Source organism: Monopterus albus, unplaced genomic scaffold (genome assembly GCF_001952655.1).
Source record: "Monopterus albus unplaced genomic scaffold, M_albus_1.0 scaffold14.1, whole genome shotgun sequence".
Taxonomy (NCBI): domain Eukaryota; kingdom Metazoa; phylum Chordata; class Actinopteri; order Synbranchiformes; family Synbranchidae; genus Monopterus; species Monopterus albus.
In genome coordinates, this window is record NW_018127894.1 from 156,600 (window position 1) to 179,302 (window position 22,703).

Genomic DNA, 22,703 nt, shown 5'->3' on the forward strand with positions numbered 1-22,703 from the left:
TTCTGGAAAGAAAGAAAAGCCCATTCAAGATCCCACTGAGATTTCTAATCTGGCTAATAACTAAAAATCCATCCTTAGAATGCAGCCCTCTGGTATGTTGTGTTTCACTACATTTGCTCACACTATAATGATGTATATATTTTTTAAAGGATGTATTATTGACATTAACGTATTATTTCTCTATACTGGCTTTAATGATCACCATTTCCCAGAAGCCCAGGATGGGATGGGAGTATAGTGCCTTAAGATTGTATAGTCTGAGTAGAGTAACTTGAGTAGACATTACATCACAGCACATTATCCATGTTTCCCATGGCAGAGGCATCCATGGCAAATGAAACAAAGGGAGAAACCACAGCTTTGTCTTTATGGCAACAGGATAACTTAGAAATATAAAATCTCTCTGTGCTTTATTTTTGACTTATCTACTCACACATGCTCAGTTTCTCGTCTTCTCAAAACGCCACAGAGAAGTTGTTTCTTTTTCCACTTTGACAAGTTCTCAAGCGAGCGAGCATCAGCCCATATACGCAGTAGAGCATAGAGCTTCACCAAACACTTTCTCTGAACATATGGTGCTGTTTTTTTCACCTCATCCCAAATGTTTGCTGGATCCAAGAGGGGAATTGAATGCTGTGAGCTTTTAATCCATTATCCTTGTGTGGCTTGTGTTCCATTTGCTATCAGATATGCATTAGTGAAATGGGTTTTCACTGCTTTCCTGACACAGCTGTGCACAAGACTGCACATGTGGCGATAACAGGTACACATGCGTGCGTCCATATTTATCCATTAAAACTGGCATTTGCACTAAAAAACAAGTGGATCAAAAGGGTGTTTCCTCCTTATTGTTGCCCCCTGCAGAATTTCAGCCACATAAAAACAAACAGACTCCTTTTTGGGTGCAGGTGAAGATTCTCTGTTCCCTAATGATTTACTACCGGTGCTCATCAGACCTGGATTGAAGGATTTTCTTTTCATGTGTCATCACTGACAAGGGTGATACAAGGGAAGTATGCACCAAGGGCAGCAGCATCAGAATGTTCTGTTATAGTACTGGAGGAGGGAAACATAATACTTTCATTTGCACAAACTAACATAGAAAATAAGAAAACAGTCTCACCATTAGGTGGAGTTTTCATCATGGTCTTGTTGTCCACATATCCATTAACCGAAGTAATTGGATGTGTTATTTGGCCAGTTTAAAATAATAAAAACCTGATGCATCACATTTTCACGTCAATGCTATAATCACATAGAAGTCCAGTGTTTATTTGTCATATGCACAGTTAGGAAACGTGTTTCCCTGTACAATGAAATTATTACTTTGCCGTCCACATGAATGCCACAAAATACAAATGAAATATAAAGTAGATAAATAAGTAACACAAAGTCTAAGGGTTAGCGATACTGATTGAAAGAGCCCAAGGAAACACCTTCAAATGTCCTGTTTTGTCCAAACCAACTGTTTAAAATCCAAATATGTTCAAATATATATTTGATTTACTGTGATGCAAAGCAGAGAAAAGCAGCAGATGATCACATTTGAGAAGCTGGGACCCATTAACGTTTGGCTCGATTGTGCTCCTAATCATGTGCCTTTTGCTAGTCTTGTGCTGAAGCTAAATCTCCACACGTTTGTAAAAGTACAACAGACTGGTGGTTCCTTGTCCAGAATTTTGGCTCCTTCTCATGTTAATATGTTTATCTTGCACTCCTGTGATGAAGATGTTATTGTGCAATGTTGGTGAATGAATCTGCCAACTTGCAAATTAGCATGATGTAACAAAAAGCAATTTTTGTGAGAGAGACTGCTGACAGACTCTAAAGTGTAAATGTATGAGCTTTATTGTTTGGATTTACAGAGTAAAGAGCTTTGCATGTGGCTGCTCTGGTGTTTTCAGTCAGAAAATCAGCCTCCTGCCTTCTGGCTGATGGATGCTTTGTAACTGTGTAAAAAGGGGAGTGACTCTGAAGGTTTCTTTAGACCATAGCTTTAGTCAGAAGTCTTTGCCTAAGATGAGAGGTTATAGGTGCGCTCCTCTGGTGCCCTCTGGGTGCGACGCAGCGGCTATGTGAGGTGACTGCCCCCTCTGCTGGGCTCTGCAGGGACCAGCAGGCTGCAGACTTCCCTGATGGGTGATGAACTTTGCTGCTCCTGCTCCATCATTCATGCTTTGGCATCCATTGTGCCACCTCTGAATGCTGAATGAATGCAGCATGTGTAGAAACATGCCCTGCTTTTTCTTAGCATTAGATCAACTTAGTTTATTAATGCGGTAAAATGATGAGGTCTATGGTCCTTCTATTGTTGTTGAGTGCTTAAAGTTGTTTTATCATAAGTGGAAAAAATCTGCCAGTATAGCAGAGTGTTTTCAACACAAAGCAGTTTGTATAGACACATTTTGGAAATCACTTTTTCACAAATCTGATAAAGTGACGTTCCAAGACACGGACACATTTCTAGAACACTGTTTAAATAAGTACTGTGAATTTAAATTCAGATGAAGTTGAAATGTTCTTGCAGATTAACATTTCATAAAGTAGTTTCCTCCATACTGCACACACATTATTCCATCAGAGTTACTAATTCTACAATGCTACAACACTGTATCAAGGGCCCATTTGACATAACTAGTACTTTTAGCAGATTTTTATGATATTGTCCTTGACTAGAATTTTACTTGTAGTTGATTCTTTTTACAATGAGATATCACAACTTTTACTGAAGTAAAGGTTAGGTATACATCTTTAATCAGTGGAAAATGAAGTATAGTATATGGCCATGATGAGCAAAAACCCACAAGACTTGTGTAAATAGCTTATGAATGGAATTAACCACATAGCCATAAACCTAATCTAAATGCAATAACATCGACAAATTCTATTAATTCTCTTTCAGAGCTCCTGCGGCAGTCAGAACTCCTCTGGGCGAAATTTGGAGGGGAACTTGTGTGTAACCGTGTTAGTCTTTCTCCTCCTGGGAAATGAATAGTTTATCTAGTACTTGGATGAGTTTTGAAGCAAGACCTTGGCTGGAAAAATGACACAAATTAAGTAATGTGTCTGGACCCCACTTGCAATCTCAAGACTGGCTTTTTGTTTATGCTCCTGTGTTATTGCCCAGGAGAGCAACACCAAGACTCAGCGAGAGGAGGAGGAAGACAGAGAGAAAGACTCAGTAAATATTTTCTCAAACGCCCTAATTGAAATTGGATTTTAACTGCTCACTGGACCGTGGTGGCAAGAATCAGGTGCCAGGGAGGCAGCGTTTTTGCATTGCAAATGTAATTTTTTGTAATTTTTTTTCTTCTCATTGCCCAGGAGGCACTCGAAAATAGCTATCAGATATGTTTTTTCATGAGCCATTTTCTTCAGGTTGAGTTGAGTCTCATTATTCCAGTACCCGCTGCGATTAGCTTTTTGGATTGAACCACAGCATGGTCTTGTTGTTTACTGAGCTGGAGCGTTAGTCTTTGTGGGAAATTGCCTTCTCTTCATGCCCAGATAGAGTCTGATGGAGGTGAATTTTTGATTGCATAATATATATGGGGAAATAAACAGCTAATTTTCATTCATCACACAAGTGAATGGGGCACTGCTTGTTGATTATTCTGTAATTCAGAAATGTATTGCCTATTTGGTGTACATTAAGTGGTGAAAGTGCTGCACTGATTGACATAGGAAGACATACTTTTACATTTGTGCTCTGATGATCCCTGTAGAACAGAATAAATGTGAGCATGCTAATGTCAGTGATGGAGGAAGGATTTGGATCAGGTATAGGTGTCATGCTGTAAAAATAATACAATTAAAGGTCCTGCACTGAACATATTACTCAAGATAAAGTACATGAATATTATGAAGCAAAATACTTTAAATATCAGAGGTAAAATGTACTTAGTGCAGGAAAAAAAAATCCTCTGAGAGCGTTGTTATTATTATGAAGATACTGAGGTCACGTCATCTGTAGAATTGCAAATATAGCGTGGTTAATTAGTTGACAAAACATGATTGCCAACAATAAGAGTTTTAGATTATTTTTCACAGAAAATGACACAATTCTTTGGTTGGAGCTTCTCAAACGTGAATATTTGCTGGGTTTCTTCTACAATAGGAAACTTTGAGTCTTGGACTATTTGTCTGACAAATTATATTTGTCACTATGAGGTTTGGGAAACTATCAGTAATTTTTCATAGTTTTCTAAAGTTTTGTAGAGCAAATGATCAAAAGAGAGAAAAATATTTACAGATGAATTCATAATGAAAATAATCAGCTGCAGCGCCAGTTGTCTATGTTATCAGGGAATTTAGGGGTGGAGGTATCCATTGTACAATTACCCTTGATGGGTATTTTATGAAGTGATTCCAGTATTTTTAGAGTCGGCATATTTAAGTTTGGACATTTTCAGACCAATGTTTAAATGAATGATTCAGGTTTTCCATTTTTAAGACTAAGTGTTCTTTGTTGCGCCGCAGTGAGATTCGAACCTCCAACCGGGAGATGACTGCTCTACCCACTGAACCATAGTCATAAATGTAGTGCAGTAAAAAGCACAATATTAGCAATAGAAAAAGTAACACAAAATGCAATACATAAGTAGAGTACAAGTTCACCAAGTTTATACTTAAGTCCCGTATTTGAGTAAATGTATTTAATTCCTGTTCAGCCATAGATACTGCTGAATTTCTGCACAAAAGTCTATTCACTTATGTCATTGCCACAAACAGATGAGGCAGTCATCAGTAACTTTTGGATAGTTTTCCATCTTATGTGTAATCTGGTCACACAGGCTCACTGCAGGAGAAGCTGGAGGAAAATTATGGCTCCCTCATGTCCTGAGTCTCAGTGATCCCACAAAGTCTGTCTGCGAACAAAGATCAATACCACCTCAGAGTTGGTTTTAGCACCTTTAACAATAGTCCCCTCACAGCTTTGTGGTCTGGGTCTGTTAAATTAAATGTGCCTGGGCTACAACTTCAAGTGGCACTGCAGTTAATTGCCATCATTGTCTGATGTGATGGTTGTAAACAAGGTCATTGCAGCGGCATATGGAGTCATATTCCTCAACAAAATGTTTTAACGTTGATCAGAAGTGCTAATGTTTAAACTTTATTGCTGTTCTGCTACATCTCTGCTGGTGTTAACGGTCCCCATTGCCCCTGCTCTGCTAGTGTGCTCCTTCCTCAGCATCAAGCCTTTCAACTTCTTCTGTCAAACAGCCGACTTGTGATCACCCTGATGGATGAGCGAATGAGGATATGAGTCATGAGTCTCACATTCAAGCTTGCGGAGCTTCATTGCCCCGCTATGCCCACGCCGAGCCCTCCAATCGCCTCCAGACTTTGACACATCATTTCCCATGTGATTTGTGGCCAGATTGAAGTTGAAGGAGACAAGGAAATTTTCTGTCCTCATGAGAACAGATGGATGATGCAGCGCAGAATACTGAGCCGAGGGTTGTCTTTTTTCCCCACTCCTGAAGAACCCCCTTGCGTTATAAGGGATTGGTTTCATGCTCCATAATGGACTCTTGATGACTAGCTATTACAGCACATTTTCTGAAAATGATCTACCATTTTTTTCTTCCAGACATACTGTAGAACAGACTGTTCTTGCAGGAAATTATGTTATTTTGTAGAATACTTAAGGTATAGAGTGGCAATAGAGAATTTCTCATTTGTCCTCTTTGCGCTGTTTCCTACAAGCTCAGAGTTGAGACCCCTCTGTTTATGATCAAAGATGGGCAGTAATGCCATGAAATGATGTGTGATGTAACATGCATGCAACTGGTAAAATGCATTGAGCTTGTCAGGGCAGCAAATGGCCACCATGTTTCATCCACTCCACCCCTGCTCACGCGTTTGATCTCAAGACATGAAACCTCCAGCATCTCCCCTGGGACGTTTGATGGTGGAGATCAGTGCTTGTGATGAGGCAGGCACTTTGGCTGTGGGGGCTTCACCATTACCTCGCGCCACATCCAATCTTCTCACCATCAGATAACTTCAAAGAATCTGTGAAACACCACCTTCCTAAAAATCCAGAGCTCCCCACTGGTGTTGTCTGATAGATTAGCAGCATGTTATTGAAGTTTCCTGTGCCAAAAAAATAAAGTCTATGAATCTGCTGAAATCTATCATCACTTCAGGCTCTGAGATGTCGTTGCACACCAGATATTTTTGTTTCTATATCTAATTCTTTTTGTCTTCTGTGCATTGATGTCAAGCTGTGCTGTGCCAATAGCCTCTCCTCTGTGAGACCCTCCATTGTTCTCCAGCTCTTATCCATTATTCATCACTCTCAGCTCTTTCTACCAGGTTGTAATATCTTCTACTTCCTGATGATCATTATTCTGTTTTGCAGTATATGAAACTATGCTGCTCCAGATGTTGCTTTATTAACGGAGATGCTCAAGCAGAAAAGTAGATTATTTTATTTGTGCCCAGTGGACAGTTGTTAAAAACAAAATGAAACATTTACAGCCATGTTAGTGGTTCTGTGAGGCTGCATGGTGGTGCTTTGCACTAAATGCCAACATCCTCATGCTAAATCTCACACTGACGATGCTAAAATGCTGATGTTAGGTCAGGTATAATATTTACAATGTTCTCCATTAGTGTGTTAGCATGCTAACACTTGCTAAACAACACTAAACACAAGTGCAGCTGTGGCTGATGGAGATAGCTATGGTACAATGACCTCACTTTCATCCCATTCTTGTGAATGCTATATGTGAGGAATGCCTTGAGGCAGTTTCTTAAAATTTGCAACATGTCCCCTTGGACTCAAAGATTAACTGATTTTGATTTTGGTGGTCAAAGGTCAAGTTCAGTGACCTCACTTCTGTCCCATACCCCTGAATTTGCCTGCTTGCCAGGGGTATTTACTGACATATATTTTAGAACAAAACTTAAAAATGTATCTGCCTTGTGTTAACCACAGAACTTATATCAGGTGTCTAACCTGTTAGGTATTTTTAGTCAGATAGAAATTAGATAAATACTTTATGTATTAGAAATGTTTAGTGGAGATAGGATGTCTAGTTAGACTGTTAAATGCTTAGTCATGCTTATGAGTTTCTACAGGGTACATCTGGTCAAGGATAACTAGAGAGAAGAGTTGATGACTGTCAGCAGACAGGGTGTTTAATATTATTATTATGACGTGTAGAACTGTAGCCTTAGCCATAATATGTTCTTATGTTTAAGTCACGACATGTACTAGAGGTCGTGAGAATGTTTTTAGCTACACACCACTTAATCAACAGACACACACACATTGATTTGCTTCATGTTTTGACTACTGCTATGACCAGCTGCAAAGCTGGTAACAGAGACGTCTCGGTTGACGTTTCTGTGTAGTATGGGGCTAGCCCAACCGAGTTTTGAAGTTACTTGAACTGTCTCGTCTCTCAGAGTCAGTATGGTAAAAAGTACCAGGTACAACAAACCAAAAAACCAATAGACTTCAGGGTGAGGGAACCAGAAGTGCAAAAGTGCTAACTGGGTTCTGGGTTTTAGGACTCACTGCTATGGCACACTTTATAGTAGTCAAGATATGTCAGCCTTAACCAAAGCGGTGGACCAATCGACGCAAATTGCCATCATCGGAGCCACATTTTTAGGACGGCTGAAAAAGTGATGGCAGCTTTACAACTGTGTGCCATCTCAGCTTTTCTAAAGTACAGTGGCTCAGTAACATTAGGGAGAGTGAAAATTGTGTGTCAGTGAACAGAGATTAAGTGTTAATTTTTGCAAATTGACTATCTGAGGAGAATAAGGGCTTCACAGGGGTCTTTTCATCAGTTCTGACGGGAAGCATTTACCCGAGTTACAGTTAACGTTTACCCGAGTTACAGTTACACGTGTTGAATTAAAAACATGACTAAATTTAACACTTTCTTCCCTCCATGCTGTGATGTCGCTCTACTGCGTCAGAGACACCTCACTGTCAAGAGTGCACAGGTCAGACAGTACTGATATACTTTTCATAATCTTCATTGATCCATAGGATTTGTGACTCAGAAGGATACTTTTTTTTCACACCACCATGATTCACGCTGTCATAGTTAACATGTATTTGTATCCTAAGCTTGTGAAATACAATCACAGTCTTTACATTATATCCTACATCACAGGGTGTCAAACTGCCTTTGTGTTTCCATGGTGAGATTGTTTTTGTAGTTTGCTCTGTTAAACGTTGCTATGTGCCTTGTGGTTATCTATATATCAGAACATTAAGTTATCCTGACAGAGAAATGAAATAGCTCGGCTAAACAAACAGACACAACACACTGTGTCGATTTACTGTAGATTACAGATACAGAATGCTGAGTCCTCCAAAGCTAAAATGCAAAACCTACCCTTGGATGTGTATTTATTTGCCACATGCAGGTGTTTCCTTTCCTTAGCATGTGAACTGATTATGCCAACTAATTTGCAATAATATATTCTTCAGCTTTTTTTAAGTTTCTGAAATTGGGGGCGACAGTGGTTCAGTGGGTAGAGCAGTCGTCTCCCAGCTGGAGAGTTGGAGGTTCGAATCTCGGTGCCTACAGTCCACATGTCAAAGTGTCCTTGACCAAGACACTGAACCCCCAAGTTGCCCCCAATGGTTAGAACCATCGGTGTGAGTTGGCACCGCAGATGGCTGCCTCAATTCTGTACCGGAAACAAATTCCTTGTGTGTAACATACTTGGCCAATAAATGTGATTATTATTAAAAGGCAGCATCACATGAAACAAATCTAAACATAACATCTAAATAACACTCCAGTCTGGTGAAGGAAGTGATCTGCAGCAGTCATTTAAATATCACAGTCTCCGAGGTCTAAGTCATTGTGGAGAGAAATGAATGAGATAGTGACTGATCTGAACAAAGAAGTCATCAGACAGAAACATTATCTATAGAGGGGAAAATGACTGCCTGAAATCTCTTTAAAAGAGTCTGGCTATCATTCAGTTTAGTTGCATAAAGTGCACATGCAGTGTGGCTGCTGACAAACAGAACAGCGAGTAGTAGAGTGGGTTTAAATATCACAAGACAAATTTGACCTGAACATGAATGTTGTCAAAGTCGCAGAAAAAATGTACAAGATGATAAACTGCTTCCTCCATTATGGGTAGATGTTTTTTTATGCTTCTATATTGCTATTATGCGGTAAATTTGCCGTTTCCCTGTATATGTGCTGCTGTTGACAGATTTCTGATGCAGCTGGAAAGACTCTACTTTTTTCCTTTACTCTTCAGTTCAAGCTACTGATAATAAATAACATTTATCTTTGATGAACATACACTGGGGTGCGTTCTATGGTTGCTGCATTTGTCAGACTTGTCATACTTGCTCTCCCTTCGCAGAGGAAGTCGTTGATCGCCACTAGTCTGATCGTGGCAGTGTCGATCTTCGTGGTGGTGGTGAACTACTCAGAGAAGCCCTACTTCCTCCTGCAGCCTGTGTTTGGTCAGACTTTCAGCAACCGCTGGATGTTCTCCAAGCAGCCGTACAAGGCATTCAAACCTCACCCGGGCTACGTCAGCGTCCCCAAACAAGAGGTGAGGGTCACAAGTACACATGCACATAGATGACTACAGATATAGACATAATCACTAACAGAGTCCATGTGTGTTGTGAAGTTTCTATTTCCGATCCATGTCAAACTGTTTTGAAACAGTTTTTCTATTAGTGCATTGCTAATAAAAGAAATGCTAGTGAAGTAGAGCTGTTGCACAAAAAGTGACTTAAAAATGCTTTTTAATAGTTTGAACTTATTTTCATGTTACAAAATCTTCATTATCCCATGCTACTCTAGTATGAAATGTCAGCGCTGACTTTAGTGTATAAATAATGAATTATCTAGGACATTACCTGGTTGGTTGAGGACACTTTTATTTAACTTGACTGGCTGAGTGATTGAAACCTTTATCTATGCAGAGGAAACTCAGGGAGAGCGGGTTTTCTATTTACAAGAGTGCCATGTTTATAGAGTTATACAAATAACAAGTGTTACACAACAATGCATCTAAATGTTGTGACTTAAATACTTTTAAAAAGCCAATAAAAGATGACACAGTTACTAAACAATGTCAAATATATTAGGACAAAGAAAAAAGCGGTAATGTTTTAGTAATGTGAGAAACGTTTAAATGTTTCAATTTGTTCCATTTATCGAGTGTAAAGTGAGTAAAAGCTTATTATAAGATGCTTAATGACAAAACATCACAAGTGTTATTTTGGAAGCAGTGACTTCCAAAGCCAACATTAACATAACTTCATGTACTGCTCAAACAATAAGAGTTCACACATATCTTACTTTAGACCACTGCAGTTTTGAGATGAAAGCATTGACAATTAATGTCTTACAGTGAAGTATTGTACATTTTATACAGTATATAACATTATGAGTGTTATAACATATTTCATACACAGGTAACATTTTGAGGTGCTTCCATACTCCATAACCCTCTATTAACATTAACCTGCCATCACACAGCTTCACCTCAGTGATGAATTCAGATGCACTCATGCAAAAGCACCTTGAGGATTTTCTTAATTCATTATACGAGGCTCTTTGTGATGATCTGAAAATGCCTGTTTGATGTCTCTCGTGTGCATTATTTCTTTGCAATACCAAACACCTGTGTCTGTGATCCTATTCTTCTGCCTTCAAACAGCTCTGAGCTGTATATTCCCTGCACAATTTAAGGAAATTGAAATATCAAAGCCTTTTAATTCCCGCCACATCAAAATGTAAAAAAAACAAGCTGTGTTTGTTGTCTGGAGAGGCAGCTGGAGAAAACTGAAGCTGTACTCATATTGGTGGATACTAGGTAGTCACGTAGGAAAAACATATCTGTTGCTTGCAGAACTGCATGCGGCATTTCCATCTGACAGGGAATGAGCATTCACACATTGTGCTTTCAGTTATTTACATTTGGGCAGTGATGCGTCAAGATTTGGAGTTGCGATGAATGTGCTGGTCCTTCATAAGAAGTGGATACCTTATATTCAGTAGACCGATATTGGCAGATTAATGCTGTGCGTCATCCCCTGCCTCCAAAGAGTTTCATTGACACAACATAGGCCCAGAGGCAATCATGTCTTACATCAGTCTGTACGTCTGCACCTCCTTCTGCCTCCAGACAAGCCTGCTTAAATCACTGCCCTCTCCCCATGGAGGTTTTTGCAAATCATAGCGAAAGACTGACAGCTTCAGCAGAATTATACCTCTTTTTAGCTCTGTTTACCTCATGAGTGAGTTCTCTAACTAATCCGAAAGGGCAGTGATTGAGCTGAATGTGTGTCAAAGGTGTTCAGCACACTCCCAAAATTTCTGACAAAGGATGGACAGAATTGAGGAGCTCTGGTCAAGGTGATGCTCTTGTGCCAGTTGTCGGAAGCGATTATGTCCAGAGTGAAAGCTTGCTGTGTGAGCTGTCAGGCTCAGTTAAGCACACAGCAGCACCGTAAGAAGCAGTAATATCTCTCCTGGACAGTAAGGCAGCCTCCTATGATCCAGTGAGGTGTCATTTAAGGTGTTGTAAACCTCTCGCATACATGTATAATGCATAACTCCTATTTTCCTGATTTGATTAAGTCTGACTTCGAGTGTGATAAATTGTTCCCACTGAGATTTTCAGGAGAAATAGAAAATATTTGTTTTATGGCACTTTACATTCATGCCTCTGGCCTAGTGCAAAAGGAGTCAGAGTCTCAGTATTGTTATTTACTACTGAAAACCTGAAATTCGACATCCAACATGAGCTTCTATTTTTGGATTGATTTATGGATAACTGCACCTTTTTTTTTTTTTTTGAAGTGCATCACTAGGTTTGTGCATAAAGACCTTTCTACAGTATGTTTTTGTAGCTGCTTGCTAGTTTCTGACTAGTGATTTTAAAAAAGAATTGGGTTGCGCTATGAAAACCTAGCTACTAAAGACTTGAGCACTGTGTCAGGAAACGTATGTATCACCTGATCAACAGCAGTAAATTATATAAAGAGAGTCGCTGTAGCGTGACAAAAACACAACTCTCAAAATAATATTTTTAGAGTGGCAAGCGATACAGTACATACCTAACTTCTGTAAATGTATGTATGCTGTATTTCAACATGGATAAATGGAGAGATATGTTTTTCACATTTAATATCCATGCAGATTAGAGTGACTGTGAAATATCTAATTAAGATAATTTAAATGGGGATTACTTAGTTTAACTTAATCTCATTAATTTTTAATATGTGGTATATTTTTTCTTCCCATCATTAACAGCATTATAAAACAACATTTTGATGAAATGTCAGGTCAGATATGTCAACCCTTATATGTAGCATATTAGCTTTGTCAGTTAGCTGCTGTATGCAACCCCTGGATGTTAATATCTACAGCCCAATCTCTAAAAAAAATGTACTTGTGTGGTTCAACATTTAATTTAGTAATGTTTAACAGGGTGGTTAAAGTAGGCAAAGTTAGAATTTAAGAACTGGTGCTCCTCGTTCATCATCCTATGTTCAGTTTAATTCTGTTTTATTTGCATAGTGTCAAATCACAACAAAAGTCATCTCAGGACACTTTAGTTCATTATTCTTTTCTGAGGTTCAGACATAATCTGTATTTATGTTCTTCAGTGTACGATGCATGCCTCAACAGGAGCATCTGGAATTAATCACTTTTCAGTGTCTAGACAGCTCCAGCTAGACAGTGAGTTTTTAAGCAGAAATGATTTCTTAACTCCCAAGGAGGCATCTTAACTTGGGACTTGGCATGTTAATGTCATGATTATTGCTTATTAATTATTTGTGTTGAGACTTAATGAATGTCAAGGGTAAATTCACACCCCAGTGCTATAATTTAATGATGACCATGGCATTAAATGTGCTTTTTTTAAAATAACCCACTTTTTTCCCAACTCAGTCACGCATTAAAAGCTGATGCTTTGCTGAGTAGATTTTGTACTTAGCAGAGAAAGACAAAATTATCAGGATTATACCTTTATGAGCATGAAGCTAAAACATGAATCACAGTTGAGAGGATGAAGAGGCCATAACAGTTCACTGATTTACACATTTGGCAGGAACGGGATTTCCGTCCTATATACTAAATAAAAATGTTCCAGGACCGTTTTGGTTATTATATGAGGTCATGCAAATGTGGTTAGTGTTCATGGAAAGACGGTAACAGGCTGTACACTGCTGTTTTTATTTTATTAATTATGAACATCTCAGATGCCAGTTTTTACTTTTTACTGCAGGAAAATGCTGTTTGATCAATTCTCTGCTTCATATGGTTCGAGTACGACCACAGTCTCTTATTGTTTGTCACTGAGCTCTGCTGCTGTAGTTGTGTGCTACCTGCCGTGCTCAAGGGCTCCTTAGCAGCAGGTTTCCAAACCCATGTGTCTCACATGCACTTAGCCTGTGACAAGAGTGCCATGTTTTTTACTTTTGTGACTGGCAGGTGGAAGAAGTTGAAGACTCGGGACACGAGAGTTTCCCAGTTCCGGCAATTTACTTAATGAGCTCGGGTGAACATTGCTCATACTACAACATCATAATGTGGTAGAATCAGATGGGTTTGTCCTTTATTTATGGTGGCAAGAGAAGTTCCTAGCATCTACATTCTAATTTTAGCCTGTTCTAGTTACCTTTAATGGTGCGTCTAAATTCATGTAGGACCTTATACAGAGATGAAAACGCAGGCTTTGAGGCCCCATGAGGCTTTGTACAGTCTAGGAGAATGATGTTTAAATTACAAACATATCGCTGTAAACAAGAGTCTCGAATGTCCTGGCTATTCCTGGCATATGATCAGTGCTGCCGTACGTAACACATATAGATGGTGCAATCCTGAACAAACGTTAAGCAAAACCTAGTAACAGCCTGCCAGTGTTCCCCCCAGAGCTTGACCCATCTGTCTGTGCTGAGAGATGTGATGGAGCAGGGAGCTGGGCTGAGGGGAGCAGGCGATGCTGGATGAGTCGCTGACAGCTAAGGCTGCTTTAATGTGGGCCTCAACCATCCAGTAAATAAATGGAGAGCTAGGTCAAGAGATCATTTCTTAACCCATGATTGAATCCAGACACAGGCAATAACAGGTAGCTCTGCTGACGTACTTCACCCAAGAGTTATGTCATATTGGAAAGAAATTCCACAGTTCTTTTTAATTTCTTTTCTCAGCAGTTGATATTCTATAATCACAACAATTGATCATGAGTGCTGATAGGCTGAGTAGTTGTAATAGAATTTACTGGATTGTTTTGTGGCATTCTCTTTGCACACTAAAACTCTCATTTGTTGATTAAATACAGAATGTGCAAGAGAGAATGCAACACAAACACAATTTGTATTCAAAGCAGTGACATTACAGTTATTCTCCATTAAGCAAATGATCAGAAGACTTAGTCATGACACAAAGCTTTTTCTTTTCCAACTTTACCTGGCATTCATTCACTTAAGCAAGTTTAATCTCATCAAAACAAACCAAGCATATTAGCTTCAATTAGGTAAATCTCCCATTTCAGATTTAGAGGGAGCTTTCTTCTTCCTCTGGCAAAGCGTAGCTAAGAGCTATTATTGAACATTCATTACAAATCCCTTTGCTCCAGTAAAGCATGATATGAAAAATATACAGTAAGATAAATGACGCAACTTCTGTTCTTTGTTGCTCTGCATTTTTGCTGTAAATCCCTCGTTGTAGATTTTGTGGTCCTACATTCACTTAACTTAATCAGTGCTAGTTCTGGGCACAGAAATATTTATCATGGGAAATATAAGAAAATTATACAGGCCTTTAAATCCCTGATACAATTGTAAAAGTAATTATGAAATGCATTTTATTTTATGTTCTGATTAGAAGAAGAAGAAGCTTGCCAAAACATCACTTTAGTATTATTTCTGTACATATATAAATTTATCAAAAACTGTAACACCATAGGATAAAAATTAAACATGAAATGTGGCAGATTTTTAGAAGAAAACCACACTCAGAGGTTACCATTCAATTAATAAAACCTTTAATGAAATTAAAATTGAGCCGTGTTAAAATAATCAGGCAAAAGCTACAGGTACTTTAAATCTGTCCCCAGTTATTATCAGCAGTCAGTTTTAAGTCCTAAAAACTACATAATATCTGGTCATTTTTGGAAATATGTGATGATAAAAAATGAAGAATTTTTGTCCCTGAACATAGATGGACCATAAAATTCATCAGGAACTGACAGAGGTGATGATCAATAGCTGTGACTTCACCAGTAGATAAGATTTCTAGTTTTAAATGTTCTTTCTCTTCGGTTTCTGAACTATTTTGCATTCTCATGCCTTTACTCTGAGCTGTACCACAGTCTTGCCAACATTGCATTAATATGGACAGACTTTGATAAAGGTTATAGATCAACTATTGTCTTTTTGAAACAACAGCTGCAGTTATGAGACTTGTATATGGATTCAAGTCAGATTAAAATGACAAAGATGAGACTCAGATGTGTCTTAAGACTAGTCCTGGACTTGTCTTACTTGATTTTGACTGGAGACGTCAACTTGTCCCAGCTATTGTGAGACTGGACTTGGACTTGATGCTGACCCTGATCTTGCAGAATGCAGAGAGTAAAGATAGAAAATGAAAACCTAATTAAGAATGATATCATTGTAACTGACCTGCGGACTCTCCTCCAGCCCCTGAAGCTGCACTGCGAGCTCTGCAGCATCGTGTCCAGTTCTGGCCAGATGCTGGGGCAGGCTGCTGGGCCAAAGATAGACCGTTCTCCTTGCATCTGGCGGATGAACAACGCACCAACTCGGGGATTTGAAAATGACGTGGGCCGCCGAACCACCCTGAGGGTCGTCTCGCACACCAGTGTCCCCCTGCTGCTGCAGAAGCCCCAGCACTTCTTTGGCCAAGGCAACGATACCGTCTACGTCGTGTGGGGGCCGCTACGAAACATGAGGAAGGATGGGAAAGGCATCGTGTACAACATGCTGCGTCAGGCTGTGGATAACTACCCCCATGCACGCATCTATATCACCACAGAGGATAGGATGAACTACTGCGACATGGTCTTCAAGAAGGAGACAGGAAAAGACAGGTGAGTCCAGGCCCAGTCTTCTATATCAGTTTGCTCCTGCCTGTTTTGGGCACAGCATCACTACATTCCACTGCAGACCTCCAATTTATCACTCTGACAAATCAGTATCACTTAGTGCTTTGACATTCACTGTTCTGTTTGCTGCTATAATATCGACCTTATCGATGCTGATGTCCTGCTCAGCGCTTTGTGCTTTGCTAGTGCTCAGTCTTCCCTTTCATGAGGTGTTATCAAAGTGAGTTTCTTAAGTCTATGCGGCACTGGTGGCCACTTTCTAAAAAGAATCTTTTATGGGAGACTCAGTAGTGTGTGCTGCTTGGGTTATAGACATCAGCCAAATGCTGGTCTGGGGAAAATCCGGTTAATGAGGTAACATGATTCTGGCAGCCTTTCTAAACACCCTGGTTGCAGCTGGTCTCACAACTTCTCTGACAGCATCTAGGCACATACTGAATATTCAAAACTGTTAAATTATTCAAGCTGCAGATGAGACCTGGAAAGCTGGAAGGAGTATTGGCTTTGTGAAATTTATCATGACTGTTTGTCGGAGACATTTGGCACAATATAACTAAACTCTGTCATTTAAAGACAGACCCATTTGTTTAGTCCTTTTCTGTCAATTCCTCAAAGAGAACTGCAGGTTAATGTCTATGAAAACCAGGATCCAGGCCCACTATTGTTTAGGATGAACCTAATTTCTCTGACTAGCCTCTGCTCATTTCCTCCAAGTTCCACACTGCTCTCTCCCCCACATGTCATCAAGACCTCTCTTAACTCCTTAAGAGGCTTAACTTGTTTGTAATAGGCATAGCATCCTTTCAATTTGAGCTCCATTGTCTTGCTCTTGTTAAGGTTGGCAGGGTTAACACTGAATTTCATGTAGAATGTCCATGTTCGGCTTGGCTCAGCTTTTTCGAAGGTCCACAAAGCACAGATAGAGACGCGGGATTAGGCGGGGATGCTTGGGGAGAAGAATCTCATTACAGGAAATAATGCTCCTGGGTGTAATGCGGCGCTTCAGTCATTACTGATTGGTAACAGAGACCAAACTCGAGGTGCAACAATGAACTGCATCTAATGAAAGTGTGATGAGTGCTGAGAGAGGTATTCCTATATGTCTGTGCCTCTGCTTGTCTGTTACTCTTTGTGTTTTATTAATGTCTAAAAGTCCAAAACAACATAACACATTCAAACAGTCTTACTGATTAACACATTTGTCTTTACCTCGTTGTGTGCGTGTGTGTGTGTGTGTGTGTGTGTGTGTGTGTGTGTGTGTGTGTGTGTTCAGCGGTTTACAGTCAGTACTTCCTGCGTGGTGCAGGGGATAATCATCAGCTCGGTGGGGATGGAGCAGTGATCGCACGCAACTCTAATTATCCAGATTTCCACAAGCACCACAGCAGACACGCCACCTCAGCTTTGACTTGCTGATCAGGTGGAACCTAGTGGCAGCTTACTGACTCGCCAGTCGACTGAGTAACTGTCTCATTTGGGTCTGTGAGGAAGCTCAGACATTGTTGGGAGAAAGACGATATGTACAGGGATTGGATTTATTTCATCACAGGTTTAATATATGATCTGAAACACTCAGACTGATCAAAGAGAACACTCAGAATGACAAAGACCAAGATTCATGGTACATGTTTGTACCACAGAAATGGGCTCATGTGAGAAAAGAGCATAAGCTGGTGCCATTATTTACATTACTGAAACAAAATGTTACCCCAAACCATTTTTCTATTGCATATTTTTTAAGTGTTTTTAGTATGCACGCTGACTTTCAGTGTACCAAACTTTGCCACTTTTCCAGAGTGTAAACAAACTCAAAAACTATGGAACTGGAACACATTGTTTGTTTCACAATGAATTCCTCAAAGGAAACTGAGGAACTGCTCACAGCTGGAAGAAAATTAAAATGGATGGTAGTAATGAAAATAGTTGCAGTAGCACCTCAGAAAGAAATCAGGCAAGTATTATACTATAAATATTTGAGGGAAAAGGTTTTGTTTTGGTGATGTGTTATTCCACAGCGTATTTAACGACATTTGGCACAATTGAACAATTTGCCGAAGAATAAAGCAATAAAGTTCAAGTAGTCTAACTGCAAAAAGCCTACTATGAAAATGTGTAAATGTAATATTAAATTGGGAATTAGTTGGTCTTCTAAATACCATTGTATTGCTCTTAACTAACGAATGATTAAATATACAAAATACTGAGAGTCTTGTCATAAACAGAATCTGCAGGTAAAACTCTTTGCTTGGTGGGTGGAGAAAACACCCATGTTTATGTATGTTCAGACAAAGAGAAAGGTGGATCTTGGTGACTCACCTGTTTAAGGTGTAATGTCACTCTAACGTCCTGGATTCAAATTTGGCCAGGGACATTTGCTGCTCGTCGTCCTCGTCTCCCTCCCCATCGCCACTCTTAAATGAACTGCCCTGAAAAAAGTGAAAATCATCTAAAAGAAACAAACAGGAAAAAGTCCAGTCAATAATATGAGCTAAGACAGTGAAGGGTCTGACTGCTCCCCTGCATACAAATGGACTGGACATCTGTTTAAACATACTGTATCATTCATGTAACTGCGCACTGCGGCTGGGAGTTACACAGGCTGAACCTCTGTTATCAGCACTACCTCCCAAACTGCAGTCATCGGCTGTCGGACCATATCGCCGTGGCCCCGTTAGCGGCAGCAGATAACAGACCCTACGACGACACAGGACTTAAATCACACTGTCACTTTATAGAGCTACCACCTGGGCCTGCGTGACCTGCGTCTCTGCTTCCCAACCAGCTGCTGCCTCATAGCACGTGTATGCACTTTGGTTTGTGTGTGGATGTGGCTGTGTGTTTTCGCAGGTGTGACACATTGCCTTTGTTTCTGATAGTCTGGGTCACTATGGGCATTTTATTTATCCTTGTAAGTGTCTTTTCATTCCTGCAGTTGTTGTTCCCCATTCCACATCATCTAGATTCTTCCTTTGCCTGTTGTAACCTTTAAACCTTAAAGGTTACTTTTGCACTGCTCATTTTACTTTTCATTACACCCTGAGTTTTTTATGTGCATTCTTAACATTTAAAGACCCCAAAGCCTAAAAATCATTGATGGACTGTACAAGAACACTATTTTCCCCACACAATATTTAGTTAGCTAAAAAAATTTAATTTCAGGGACTTTACCAATAATGACAAAAACATTTTTTTATCATGAAAACATATGCAAAGGCTTTTAAAAATGTTTTGAAGCCTATGTTAGATTTGTTTTTCTCCTTTTTATTGGCACTTTTGGGAACCAAGTGAAATTGAGGGCTGTCATACAGCTGTTTTCTTTCCTTTCATTTGACAGACATGGCCAGTCTTTGAGGTAAGAGTCAGTTTTGTTCAATGAGTCAGATGATTTGACACACAGTCCAGCTGATGATAGGTTTCCAGCTGATGTAGTAAAGGCCTAAATATCATTTGATGCACAAACCTAGCTTCAACATCCACTACAGATTTACTTTGGCTACTGCAGTCACCAGAAATGCTTGATATATTATCCCAGTGCTTGTGCTGGTCATATGTGTTCACACTGCCATGGCAATAGGGACCAGCTAATCAAACAACACCACTTACGGTCATAAGTCTCCATAAGTGACCTTTAATTTCAGGAGAATGTAGTTGCGGCTCATTTCTGTGTACTTTACATTTCCCTCAATCATTCTACAACTTATCTATCACAAAATTAGATTAAAATCTACCAGTTTGTGTTTTTTGTGCAAACTTTATGGCATCACATCTATATCAAAATTAACAGCTGCACTGGCAAACAAAAACATCTTAAATCAGAAGGTGTGGGCATGACTCAGCTCTTTAATTGCACATTTGTATTTGCATCTGCAGTCTGCATCAGCAATGTTTGTAATGTCCCCTGTGCCTCGTACATCCTAATACTTGTATTAGTCCAGGATGTACAAATAGTTAGGCTACCTACTCATCAAAACATTACTCAAAACCACGACTTGTGGTAAAAAAAAAAAAAAAAACTCTGCAGGTGACCTTTAATTCTAAGAGAAAACAGTTGCCATTTAGCTGCAGCTCATTTACCTCTTTTTCCCCTTGTGTGCATTTCAAACAGTCATTCTGATACGCATTCAGGGTGAAATTCGATTACTTGTTTATGTATTTTATGGTCTCACATCTGGCTCAAATTTAACTCCCATTGAGATGTTGGAAATAAAAATACATGTATATGACAGCAAACTGTGAAAAGTAACATGTTTTTAATAGAATATTTGGTTGTCAGAGGGTGGCATGGTGAAACAGTGGTTAGTGCTGCTGCCTCATAGCAAGAAGGTTCTGGGTCTGAGCCCCCAGTCAACTCGGTACCTTTCATGTTCTCTCCGGGTACTCCACCGTCTTCCTACAGTCCAGAGACATGCAGCTTAGGTTGATTGGTGACTAAATTGCCTGTAGTGTGTGGTTGTCTGTCTCTTGAGTGTCAGCCTTGTGATAGACTGGCTACTTGTCCTGGATGTACCCCCCTCCAATATCAGCTGGGATAGGCTCCAGCCCCCCATGACCCTGTTCAGGATAAGTGGTATAGATAATGGATGCACCTGGTTGTCAGAGGAGCAGAGAGTGAGAACATGAAAATATGACTCGTACAACAAAAGCAGGATAAAACAGAGGAACTGTGAGTAACTGTGAATTATCTAATTTGAGCAATAATAGAAATTATTTTTCATCATGGACCAGAATCAGTGGCAAAAACACTGGAAGTCAAACAAGAGAAGTGACACAGACTGAACAGATAATATATCCTTAAAGTGCTCTCTGATGCTTCTGGTTAAATAACAACCAGAAGCTGAAACCAAAAATGGCTATTTCAGCTGCAATTTATCTCCAGTCTGAGTCTGTCTAATCATAGATGAAGCTGATAGCAGATGCTCCAATCCAAATATGTGGTGAATTTTATTTTAATCTGTTTTTATAAGCACGAATGTCATGGGTATGTGTTCATGCTTCGTAATCTCCACCCATCCACTTTTATGAGTTTAAGCAGCCCTGGCAGTCTGCACTCACTCATCCTAAAATAGTTAGGGTTTAAAATTAAGCACCATGTAGTTCAACAGCTTCTTTGAGTTAGGATCATGGTCTAAGAGATTCTCTCAATATTTGTCAGTGGGAAAAATGTTTGCCATAGTCATGTGTCACAGATTAGAGATGTGGAATAGTTAGTACAGTAATGAGATTACTTTTTCACTGTGTGATATGTAATCAGAAATTCATCACACTCATTTTGTTTCTGATGTTCCAGGGGTCTTGATTATTCATTCGGCATGGCTCAATACTTTTCTATTTTGCATTATCAAAGAGAGCATTTGCCTCATTTGCTGAGAACATTGCACCTGTATACTATTAATTTCAGTCTGATTGTTAGAGAAAATTAGTTGTGCTTTATACATAAACCCAATTTCACTGAACAGAGATTGGATTCTTTTCTTTGTTTCCGCCTCACTTCATTGTGCTTTTTTGTAAAAAAAAAAATAAAAACGATTGCCAGTGCAGCTTTGAAATGAAACTGAAAATTGCTGCCTGACCCTGAAATATTCTAACTCAAAGTGAAGGAATGTGACAGAAAGCACAGCTCGCTGAACTTTGTTGATGCAATCTGTGTCCCGACGTGATTGAGAGTAGACACTGGCTTCAATGTCAAATGACTCTCCACCAGTGACTTTTGTTTACATGCCACACAGTACGTGACTGTATCTGTAATTGCTTTGTGTATTGTCAAGAGAAAAAGAAGCCGCACCTTGTGGGAACGTTACTGAAGGCTCATGTAGGAGTGAAACACAATGCCTGCAGCATCACCACATAAGAGTAATTTCATGCTTATCTCAGCAAGCCGTTTAGCTTGAAGATTCATTGTGTTTCTGTCAACATGAAGCTACAATTCCTAATGTATATATCCCTAAAAATCAGCACAGAGCGCGTTGCTCTCCATCCAAACCAAGAATTTGTCACTGAGCAAGCGTGTAATGACATTACATTTTTGTGCTGAAAGCTTGTAATTGCTGTGAAATTATCTCATTAAATGTAGCCACTGGAAACCCTAAAACACAAATAAGCCGGTGTTCCCGGTGTTGGGGTCAAAACTGGCCAATTCAGAAAGTAATCACAGTGTTCACTCCCAGCGGAAGAGGGGATCAGCAGCTTGTCACTTTGTGTTCATGTGACCCCCACCTGAGAGAAAAATGAGACGTTTCTTGGAGGAAGAGAAGCAAATTGTCATCTGAAGGCGAAGCGCAGTTTTCCTTAAAGTGATCTGCATTTGTGCCCAGTGATATTATGACACTCAGAGGATGATAGCAAAACAATTAGCAGGGGAGGGACATTGGCCTAGTTACTGGATTTCCATTTGAAATGACAAAAAAAGCACAGCCCCTGTCTTCTGTATGTACAATATAAAAACCAAAGAGAGCTTGAAATTCATCACTTTGAGCTTTGGGCCATTATGGGGTTTTTTCTTTTTTAAATTTCTGTTTTCCCTGTCCTTTTAAAAAGTGATCCTTTATCCTATTTACTATTCTTTATTCTTGCCAAAAGTACCTGGATACCTGAGTCATACAACTCAGTTC

At 39.6% G+C, this 22,703-nt stretch overlaps 1 protein-coding gene across 2 annotated transcripts in view; it reads left to right on the forward strand.

The window, feature by feature from the left end:
• Window positions 1–22,703, forward strand: part of st6galnac3 (ST6 (alpha-N-acetyl-neuraminyl-2,3-beta-galactosyl-1,3)-N-acetylgalactosaminide alpha-2,6-sialyltransferase 3) — a 55,814-nt gene that overhangs the window by 11,975 nt on the left and 21,136 nt on the right. For both annotated transcript variants that reach the window (XM_020591335.1, XM_020591336.1), the window contains exons 2-3: window positions 9,361–9,555; window positions 15,671–16,080. In XM_020591335.1, coding sequence (XP_020446991.1) covers window positions 9,361–9,555; window positions 15,671–16,080 — 605 coding nt within the window. The remainder of the gene's footprint in view (window positions 1–9,360; window positions 9,556–15,670; window positions 16,081–22,703) is intronic.